Source organism: Felis catus, chromosome A2, assembly GCF_018350175.1.
Source record: "Felis catus isolate Fca126 chromosome A2, F.catus_Fca126_mat1.0, whole genome shotgun sequence".
Classification (NCBI taxonomy): domain Eukaryota; kingdom Metazoa; phylum Chordata; class Mammalia; order Carnivora; family Felidae; genus Felis; species Felis catus.
This window is the reverse complement of record NC_058369.1, coordinates 154,080,082-154,091,693: the sequence shown is the minus strand read 5'-3', so window position 1 is coordinate 154,091,693 and position 11,612 is coordinate 154,080,082. Positions and strand designations below refer to the sequence as shown.

Genomic DNA, 11,612 nt, shown 5'->3' with positions numbered 1-11,612 from the left:
ATGGTTTTTAAATTTTAATTGGGAAAATGTTGATTATTGTATGTATTTATATACTGATTTATTTCTTAAATTTTAGTTAGTTGATTACTCTATTTAAAATGGGCAAGACTAGAACCCAGTGACCTTAAGAGCCAACAAAATATAGAGAAAGTTTAACAAGGTACTGCCTTAGCAAGGACAATGAAGCCTCCCACTCCTAAGCCTGAGAGAAAAAGGCAGGGGGAGGCATGAATGGCAGAGACACACAGGTGAAAAGGAACAAATTGCCGTATTACAAGATCAACCTTAAGGCTGGAGGAGACCATATGTCACACTGCTAGGTTCATTCACGTGGTATCTAAATTACTCTGGTAAAACATAAAACAAAAAACTGCCTCTATTGAAGAAACTGCCTCTTTTGTATCAATGAGAGAGGATGATTGTTTCAAAAGCTGTATAAATAGGACACTATTAAAATAACTTTGGTGACAACATCTAAGGAATTGGTTTTTCCATTCATAATGAGATATTATGTACTTGTGTTTGCAGAGAGAATGATGTGACCTAAGGTATGATTAAATTCATAAAATGGCAAGGAAGGATTGTGCTCAACGCAGCTTTGGGAAACTACAAAATAAAATACTCATATTAACTGGACTGTGAGATTGTCTAGACCAAGGTTTGGCCCAAGGGCCAAATGTGGCCCACCACTACTTTAAAAAGTTTTATAGGAACCCAGCCACACTCATGCTACATATTTATCTATGGCTGTTTTCGCACTAGAATGGCGGAGTTGAGTAGTTGTGATAGAGACTACATGGCCTGCAAAGCTGAAAATATTTACTGTTGAGGCCTTTACAGAAAAAGTTTGTATTATATGTAAAATGAATATAGAGAAGTTATATTCATTCTCTCAAGGAGCTTGATCTTATGAAGCATGAGATCATGACCTGAGCTGAAACCAAGAGCTAGAAACTTAACCAAATGAGCCACGCAGGTGTCCCTCAAAGATCATTTTATTTATTTTTTTAAGTTTATTTATTTATTTCTTTATTGAGAGAGAGAGAGGAAGAAAGAGAGGGACACAGAAAATGAGCAGGGAAGGGGCAGAAAGAGACGGGGACAGAGGATCTGAAGCAGGCTCTGTGCTGACAGCAGAGAGCCCAACACAGGGCTCAAACTCACCAACTGTGAGATCACGACCTGAGCTGAAGTCGGATGCTTAACTGACTGAGCCACCCAGGTGCCCCTTCAAAGATCATTTTAAATGCAGTGGCCAAAAAGAATAGTGAGATCCCAGTCAATCTGCAAAGTTAAGAGGCCAGGTGAACACTTATTTCTGTTCAAAAGATCCTGAAAATGGCCTTCAAGAATAGTATCAGCAGTCTACTGAGGTCGACTGCTGTTGAAAGCAATAACCTAGAGGTCAATATGTTATGTCCAATGTCCACTATCTAATTTCAGAGTGATCTAGCTGGGCTGCAAGAGTGTAACACATACAGTTTGGAGGGTATTAACTGAATTACTGCTAAAAGGCAGAAAAGGTACCAAGTTAGACTTCCCAGATTTGTATCTCAGATCACTTACTACTTTATCATCTTGGGCAAGTTGTTTATCTCTAATTCAGTTTCCTGATCTATAACAATGGGGATTGTTACCAGCACACTCACAGGTGTTGTAAGGATTAAATTAGCTAATACATGTCAGTAGTCACAAGACTAACTGACACTTAGTAAACCTTCAAAATGTGAACTATTGCAACTACTGGACATGACTTTTGTACACTGTTTTATGAATCCTCTTCTTCGTTATCATTTCAATATAACAAATACCTTCAACATGTTTTCTTCAGGGGCGTATGGGTGGCTCGGTGGGTTCAATGTCCTACTCTTGGTTTCGGCTCAGGTCATGATCTCACGTTCCTGAGATCAAGCCCCATGCTGGGCACCGTGCTGGGTGTGGACCTTGCTTAAGATTCTCTCTGTTCCCCTCTCTCTGCCCCTCTCCCACTCGTGCTATTCTGCTCTCAAAAAATATTTTTTTTTCTCCACATGTAACAAAAGGTCTCTTTACCGATTTCCTCTCCTTACAAGGAGTTTGTTGCTAATGAGGATTCAGTCATGTGAAATCTGTTTTTTCCAACTTTTGACATCCCATTTAGTTTCCAGAGATGCTTAATCCAATCTATAAATCTATATAAATATTATGAGATGAAAAAAATAGGTGGCTTTCTTACCATTGAATGTTTGCTGTAAATGTGTAGGCAGAGGTGAGTGGGAAAGTGTTGCTGCATGCTGAGCTCCTGGCTGTAAACCCTTTAGTAAATCTGAGAGAAAAACAGAATTGTCAGTGATCTTCTTCAATCTAACACTTAAGCCCTCTTAGATAAAAAATGAAAATAGTTTAATTTATATAACGTTAAGCATAGCCCCTGATTTCAAAGTCCTCCTTAGAGTACATACATTGAAAGAATGTACATATATAAATACGTACATGCAAATAACCCAGCAAATTTGACTGCCTCTTATGATAAATTTCATTAAGATAGCAATGTGGTATAGATGGTTCATTTAAGAACTGTAAATAAATTCTGAATCCACCAATTTGATTTATTCTATATAAATGAAATTAAACTGCATTTCTTAAAGAAAATTCTGTAATCTTCACTAACTCCAAATGGACTACTCTCAATCAGTATAAATTCATGAGTTTTCCCGTTCTGTCAAACTACATAGGCAAGTAACTAAAAGAGCCCCACTTACTCTGAGTTAGGCTATGGTGGAAAGCGGCTGAGGTAGATCCCGAGGTGGTTGTCACTCCAGCTGTGTCCGTTCCAAAGCCAAGTAGCTCCAAGGGAAACTGGAAGGGCATGGTCACTGGAACAAGGCCACCCAGCATCCCAAAAGGAGTCACATTTTGATTTGTTACAGACAAAGGTGATGTCATGAGAGTCAGAGGTGAGGCATTAGCCAATAATGATGCTCCTGCTGTGGACTGCAGAAACCAGGGGTCAAAATACATAAGAAATCAAATCTTTAACCTGAATTGATTTATTGTATTTAATATCCTCATGGGCGCAAGACTGTGTCCTAACTCTACTCTAACAGAAACTTCATGAGACAGAAAATAAAGACCGAGGTGAAAAGTATATTTCTAAGAGCTACCATATTGGTTTTGGAAATAATTCTCTACTCAGCTCTTCATCACCAGTTTAGACTCCTTGACTTATTTTAATGTCTGTATTAACATGTCTTTCTCACCTCAGACTTCTACTTTTGCTTCTATACCCTAGATCTGAGCCACTCACTAGCCATTAATTTCATCCAATTTCAATATGATCTTTGAAAATGACTGGTAATTTCATTGTTTTACCACCTTCCTGACACAATCCCCATGGTTATTGTTCCAGACTAGGATTCTCTCAGAGCCCCTAATGCAATACCATCTGCTTTCATCATAAAGCCTTACAGAAATGAGGCCATCCCGGATGTTCTTCCTCATCATTAGCCTTACCTGTCTCTTCTCCAAGACTAACCATCTGACCATGCCATGAATCCCACCTATGCAGAACTTTCTGGTACAAATATCTAGTATTACGCCTTTCCCCATGTTTCCTCTGCTTTGTCACATAGAGTCCTCATGTTTTTGTTTTTGCTCTGTTTTGTTTATAACCACAGCTATCCCTGGCTCTTCCTCAACCCCTAGAAACAACCTGACTTATTTGTACTCCTTTTGTTATCAAATTTACTAAATGATACCCTCCATTTCCATATTATTTAGTTTCTCCTTAACCCCTGAAAGCTGGTTTCCATTTTCACTACTTTTCTCAACTTAAGACTCCTTAAGGTAAAAAGGTGTTTTAATACTCCTCTGCCTGGGCTTTGATGCCATGTTTATGAAAAACACATTTAAATCTGAAATATGCAAGCAGTAATTAGCTTTCACTGAGAAATTACTTAAATATACCTCATTAAGCTAATTTAATTCTTTGAACAATTTTCTATTCAGCAATAATCTGTCCCCATTTTGACTTTCTTTTCTATATGTACTTATTAAGAAAAATTACAGTAAAATTTTTTCAGTATCAGATATTATTATAGTTTCTGCAACTGTGAATTTTCTTTTGTAGTCTTATCTTTACCGATTCTAAGTTTCCCTGGCCAAAAATTTTACGGTTCTAAATTTAGTCAACAAAACTGAATTCTTTGAATATTTTTTAGTCAGTAATCAATGTTAACTATTATCAGGTTTATCTCTGTGTTAACTACTCTTGCAGTAAACATTACTAATTAATAAAGGGGCTGATCTATTTCTTAGTTAATCCATGAACAATCCATGTAAATGATCTCCCCATACTTATATGCCAATAACATATATTGATACACCAAATGTTCCATGCCAGTGCTAAACAAAAAATGAAGAATATCCTCAAGAAGGCTTCAATTCTAGTTTTACAACTCTTTCTCCAACAGCCTTCCCTTCTTTTCTGTTAGCTCTCAAACTTACATCCATAGTTCTGACTTCGTCACAGTTTCAATCTTGTAAATCTAAAAGCTCAGTGAGGAATGTCACTTGGATATGGAACACTCATCAACCACAACTGAACTCATCAGCTCCTGCAATCATGCGACCCCGCCCTATTTGTCAACGGCTATCATTAATAGTCTCATTCTTTCTCAACACTCAGGCTCGAAACCTTAGTTTTTAGGCATCATAAAATAACAAGACAAGATGAATTCATTGTCAACATATTCTTTTTCTTAAAAAAAAACTTTTTTTAAAAAACTTTTTTTTAAACCACCAGTTCCTCCAACACTTCAGTACAAATCTCCATCACTTTTGCTTGGACTTGGCTATTTTTCTTATTTTCAGGTCTTTCCCTTACTGAGCCAACCATGATATACAAAACAGATACAATTTGAAAGAATTACTAAATTAGAAATAACGCTTTGAAGCAATTTGGATTGAAGGGATCCTGCATCAGTTTAAGAATAAGAGTTCTTTTTTAATCATAATTCTATTGTAATCCCAGGATAATATGGTGCACACACTCCAATACCGTTTGCCCCAAGTAAACCCCGTAGTAAGGAACATTAGATGCTGCTAATAAGGAGAACTCAAGCTTTTCTAGAGGAGGCTAACTGAAGTATTAAAATAGCTGGAAAGTGTAAATTAGAGCAACTTCCAAAATTAAGTAACTGAGCAATTGAAAATGATACCATGCCATAACTAACATTTTGTGCTTTCAAAAAACTTTGATATCCACTTTTGTTTCTAAAATTAAAATGAAACATCAGATTATCTGAATGTTACATGGCATTTATAAATTTCTCTCTCTTATGAGATGGAGACCTTTCAAAAGTTGGGTATCCTATCGTTATGATTCGGAAGCATATAGGAGAAGTTGTCAACATAAAACAGGCAAATGTAAATCGGCAAAGTTCAGGATGATGCTCCATAATCAAAAATACTTCCATGACCTCCACATTTTATTTCCAGGAGAAAATATAAAAGAAAACCTTGCTCTTCCCGTGGTGGGCATTATATATATTTATATATATATATAATATATATTATAATATAAATATATATATATAAATATAAATATATAATATAAATATATATATAATATAATATATAATATAAAATTTTTTAACCGCATGCTTTATTTTGGTGAGTGCACTAGTGCCCCCCCCCACCCCCATTCTCCACGACACCCAGTGTAATCTTTTGGAATATAAATCAAACCATACCACTCCCCTGTTGAAGACCCTCCAAAAGCTTCCCACTGAACACATTAACACCCCAAGTTCTCATCATGGCCTACAAGGTCCTCCATCACATGGTTCTGCTTGATCTCAGATCTCATCACCTCTCCATCTCTCCCTAGTCTAGATGTGCACGCCTACATGTCAGGCTCTTTCCTATCTCAGTGTCTTCACTCTAGTTTGGACTGTTCATTCCCCCCATCTCCAAATGACTGGCCTGCTTATTCAATTCCCCACTCAAATGTTGCCTCCTGAAAGAGGCTTTTCCCAACTCCCTTATCTATGTTAGCAGCAATCACACCTTATCATATTATTGTTTTAATTTTTCAGAACACTTAAAATATTTTTTAAAAATTTGTGTTTTGTTTCTCTCTCTACCTGGAATATATGTTCCATGAGAAGAGAAATCTTGAGTATGATGTTCACTCTATTTCCCCAGCACCTAGAAGAGTGCCTGGCACATATTAAACATCTCATAAACATTTGCTTAAGGAATGAATTATTTTGAGAATTATAAAGTGGCAAAGACAGAATTCATAGAAAATCGACAGGCTGAAAGGTTAGAAAGAAGAGGAAAGCCTTGAGCAGAAAGTTATTAAATAGAAAGAAGGTAGCGGTGATAATCTGAACCCAGAAAGATTTTAATTTCTGTTAAACTCAGGACCTGTCCTTTTCACTCTGCAAACGAACAGATAGCTGGAGATGTCTTTCAGACAGGAACTGAATGTTTTGCAAGCACGGATAGGGAATCTCTTTTTAGTATCAGAGCACTCGAGAAACAGGTATCTAGAGGCCGCCAGGTTTCAATGAGAGGCTACATTAAAAACAAAAAGCCATCGGTTCTCCCCAACTTACCAACAACCTTATTCAATTACTGACCTTTTCTTCAGTCAAACCGGTAAGACAGAACAAAAAGGGTCAGTCTGAAGGCAGGAACGCTAAGGCCTTCACATCATAAAGGCATTTCAGAAAGGAAGAAAACCAGAAGGAAGCAGTTCTTTTTTGGAAACACAAATTCTGCCATATAGGTTCCCTGATGACAAACCAACTGTTGTGCCAAGTATCTAGCTTCTCTGGGGGATAAATGATCAAATACAAGAAGGATGGGGGTGGGGGTGGGAAAGAGAACTGATAGACACTGGAGATGATAAAGAATGGAGAAAGATTTAGCTTTAAATTCCTAAGTGAAGGGGGGAAAAAGTGAATTTTTAACTTCAGAAAAAAAGCCAAAAACTTGTAATAAGAAAGCAAATGAAACCATAGTTTATGAGTAGGCTCAACAGAGACAATAGTTTACATGGTCAAAGGCTGTAATTTTACTCTTTCAGGAGAATGGCAAAGGTATAAAGCGAGCTAAAAGCCTTATCATGACAAGAAGTTAAAAGTTAATACTAAAATGAATAAATTGTCTTCATCCATTTTTCATACTTAAAAACACACAAAAACCTAGGGGAATTAAAAGTAACTGACACTAGGAAGGAGGACCCATTTGGCAGGGAACTGGTATTTCTGTTATAAATCTCTCCTTTACTCAAATTAAAGATTAACATCAAAAAGTAATAAGAATGTGAACTAACTCTCCAGACCTTAGTTTATAACTTGAATTTTAACATGCCATCCCTAATCAGTGATTGCTAGTTTATTTCTGATAAAAGTAAAATTAATAGATAAAACATCAGAGAGTCCAAGATTTCAACTAATGAAGTATCAGTTAACTGAATTTTATTTTTATTAGAATTCTACAATGAATTCATTCCTAGGCCTACAGGGATGGCAGAATGATGATCTGGGTTTCATTTGTTAATGAATACCGATGCTTAGCTTGTACTGAATAGCAGAAATATTTACAAACACTAAGGTAAACATTCTTTCATTAGATGTTCCTATTCCACATAAACAGGAAGCAGTACTTTTTTAGACAACAGAATTCCACAAATCAATAAAAGTCTTGTTTTCAAAAAACATTTAAGAACTGAAGAACACATCATAAAATGTTATGTATTTTTTAAAAGCTTGTTATGAAACAGATTATGTAAAACCCATTTTCTTGACAAGAATCTCAAACAGTACCCAGAAAATATAAACAGCGGTGGGAGGATGGTGATTTTTCTTTTTTCTGAATTTGCCTACAGTGAATACGTATTACTTCTGGGGACAGGGAACAGGGAGAAAGAATATTAAATCAAACTGGTCACATGAAGGACAAATCTGACAAAGTCTCAGAATACAAGGAGTGGCAGCAAGATGAAAACAATGACAGAGAAGATGACATGGAAAGGAGAGAGATGAAATATATGAGTGATAAAGAGTTCTCACAAAACCTAGGCCAAATGGATCAGAAAAGACAATGAAACGCATAGAACAAAATATTCCTGAGCTGAAAAAGCCACCAGGTATAAGACTGAAAGAGGTCACCATGTTTTAGGTACAGTGAACAAACCTTACACATAAATCTAATCATAATCCGAGAATACCTGAATTTCAAGTAAAAAGAGAAAATCTTACTAGCATTTAGGCAGAGAAAACACACATAAGGGAACAAAAAATCAGAATGGCCTCTGACTTCTCCATAATCCTAAATACTAAGCAAAGGTCAGTGCAACAGTACTTATAGCACTGGGAGGGAGACAGTGACCCAAGAAGTCTATACATACTCAAGCGTGATGGCACAGAAATTATTAGGTACGCTAGAGCTAAGGGAAACTAGGTTTTATGTTAGCCTTCTTGAAAAGACTCCTTTCTTGAGTGAGGCACTCTGCTAAATGCAAGATAAATGTAAAGTAAAAACTCACAAAAGGGGAAACTGGTATATAAAAGGGTTATTGACAGTAATTTGACAGAGAGAATTATGATGAATAACTGTAAGTTTAATGCAAAATAAAAATTTTACTTGAAAAGACAAATGGTTAAAGGAAAAAACCCTGACAAATGTATAAATCTGTCTAAATAAAAAAATCAAAGTTAGCAGTAGAGGAGGGACTAGAACAGGGGAGAAAGGAGACAAGTGAGAGTATATTAAACTCCTAAGTTACGGCTTTGTTCTGGACTTTGACAACATACAGTTTTAAATATTCATTCTATGTGTTTTTCAACAACTGGGAAAGTACGCATGTGCTACTTTACGGGGGGGGGGGAGGGGGGGAGGGGGGAATCCACATCCCAACAGAAACCTCATCCACCAAGTATCCCCATTACTGTGATGTCAACATCAGGAACATGCCTTGGCCATAAGCTGTAAGAAACTATTACAAACAACTTCTGTATGTATATGGTTATTAAACTGACTGAAGAGAACAATCAAACGAGCTTACGTTTTATCACGCGAACACACAGAACATACATACCTGCACACTGGCGGTTACCACTGAAGACCCTGAGGCAGAGGATGGTCTATGTGGAGTAGACAACGGTTTAGTAGCACCCTGTGTTCCACTTCCTGTTCCCCCAGAGAGACTAGTCCTATTGGCTCCGCTTGAGTTAAGGTTGCTACCTCTGCTGGCAGGTACATTCACTGCAATTCCACTCAAGCTATTCTTCCCAACAGTTCCAGTGGGTGAGGAATTTGTTAGCTTTGAAGGGGCCTGAAGATTTTTTGTGGATGGAAGGCCTGAAGTACGACTGGAGGGCAGCAAATTCAAGGTGGGAGACTGTCTGCTGAGGTTTATCCCACTGGGCTGTTTATGGACTGGGTTGTTACTGCTGGAGTGGCTGCTCTGGGCTACTAGTGCATTTGGACTGGAAGAGCTTGGGGGTACAGGAGGCTTGGGAGTTGGGTTGGATTTAGAAATAAGTTTAGTTGATACTGAAGGCTTAGTGGACACAGAGGGCTTGGGTGAGGCAGAAGGCTTAGGTGAGGGCAAGGGTTTAGGAGATGTGGCAGGTTTTGGAGATGCGGCAAGTTTGGGGGATGCAGCCATTGAGAAGGGAGATTTGAAACCCTGCGTGGACATCTGTGACACCATAGCCTTGGCTAAATAGTTACTGGAGGTAGTGGTGCTAGGTACTGTCCTAGAAACCAGGGGGTGGGACCCTTGAGAACCATTTCCGGGTGAGGGAGTAGATAAGGGAAGGCGGTACATAAGTGGCTTATCCGAAGTCTTAATAAGCGGGGATGAACAGGAAAGTTGGGGATTATTACTTAATTTCACCACTGGGTTGGTCTGTGATTTACTAATGGTTGCTTGTAATGGAGACACATAGTTTTGTTGGACAGCTGAATGCTGGTGCACCTTTGTTACTTGTGTTAACGAAGAAGCGTCTTGGGCCTCTGATGTTCCCAGAGCGTGAGAGGAGGCAGCAACTTGGGCTTGGGAAGAAGAGGAAACATGGGTCTGTGAAGAGGAAGAAGCATGAATCTGACTCGACCTCTGTAGTCCTTGTTGAAGCAGCCTGGCTGGCAAAGGTTCCAAGGAAACTTTAGGGTTCTGAATTGAAGAACCAGCAATAAGGCCTGAAGAGATGCCAGTATGAGCTAAATCCTGGGGTTTCTTTGGTACCGGCCCTGTGTGACCAGCAATAAGACTTGATGAATGTGCAGTCTGAGAAGAATCTAGTTTTTTAGGAGCAGCCAATGGCAGCTTACTCATGATACTTGCTAACTTTTCTTCTCTCAGTCCTGGACGAGGCTTTGCAGTTGGCATGCTTATCCTTGAGCCAGCCGGAGGGCCCTTGTTCCCATTGTTGATAACAGCTAAAGCTTCAGAAACAAGATCCAGTGCAGGTGGATGGAAAGAAAGGTCTTCGTCTAGTGAGTCATCAAGGCAGATGGTCTCCTGGGCTGGTGTAGAGCTAGAACTGGTAGAGGCCACGGCAGATGTGCTAGAGCTCGTTGAAGGACCACCAACTGAAGCCACCAAGGATGCAGGAGTTTTCTGGTCCTTTTTTGGACTACACTCCTACCATAAACAGCATTATATTGGAAAAAATTAAATGAATTATTAAGTATCAGTTTTTAAAGGACTAAGAAATTCTCACGATGATTAAAATTCCACTGGAAATCTTTATAGACTGTAAAAACCAAAACATGTCTGAGGACAGAGCTCCTGACTGAACTGTGCTCATAAGCCAAAGCATCTGATACATTGCAAACAGCTGCCATACCTTAGTAAGCTCTTCTGAGAAGACTTAAAATTAAAATCAAGCCAAAGGAACGTTCACATACTAGCTACATTATTGGTGAAACCCCGTTCACCCTGCCCACCTACATCAGATCTTCACGTGCTATTCCAAATCCGTCTGTTCAGAGGCTATTCTCTTTTTATTCTCCTTGCACCTAGAAGAAATTCTGCATTTATCCTAAGACTCCACCCTTCTTCTATAGAATGGTTTGCTAGGATACTGACCCTTGCTTTCTGCTTCCTTGTATTTCTGCCCTCTGTATGCCCTGTGCTAGAGCCACCCAGAGCCATACGTAGAGAAAGTAGTACATCAAACTGGGATTCGTCCAAGCATATGAAATTATGTCTTCTATTTATCATGGTAGAAATCGTTCGTAATGTATTCAACATATATTTACTAAATGTGTACTATGAGCAAGGCCATATACTAAGAAAACAGGGTTATTAGGAATTAAAATTCTGAATACCTAAGAGAATATTGTCTGTTTTTTCAAAAAATTAACCTTCTTAAAATTCAAGTAAGAGAAAAGAGAATTAGAGCACAGTTTATTCTTTTTTAAGTTTATATATTTATTTTGAGAGAGAGAGAGAGAGAGAGAGAGCACGCGCACACAGGGGAAGGGCAGAGAGAGAGGGAGAGAGAGAATCCAAAGCAGGCTCCGTGCTAATAGCGCGGAGTTCGACTTGGGGCTCGACCTCACGAACCGTGAGATCATGACCTGAGCCAAAATCAAGAGTCAGACACTTC

General features: G+C 38.4%; 1 protein-coding gene across 5 annotated transcripts in view; it reads right to left on the bottom strand.

Annotated features, from left to right (window-relative positions):
* Window positions 1–11,612, bottom strand: part of UBN2 (ubinuclein 2) — a 90,053-nt gene that overhangs the window by 22,733 nt on the left and 55,708 nt on the right. For 4 of the 5 annotated variants that reach the window (XM_045052825.1, XM_045052827.1, XM_045052826.1 and 1 more), the window contains 3 exons: window positions 9,092–10,642; window positions 2,742–2,973; window positions 2,216–2,305 (listed from right to left, as the gene is read on the bottom strand). In XM_045052825.1, the coding sequence (XP_044908760.1) occupies window positions 2,216–2,305; window positions 2,742–2,973; window positions 9,092–10,642 (1,873 nt within the window). The remainder of the gene's footprint in view (window positions 1–2,215; window positions 2,306–2,741; window positions 2,974–9,091; window positions 10,643–11,612) is intronic. The other variant, XM_023250611.2, reaches the window with a different exon arrangement.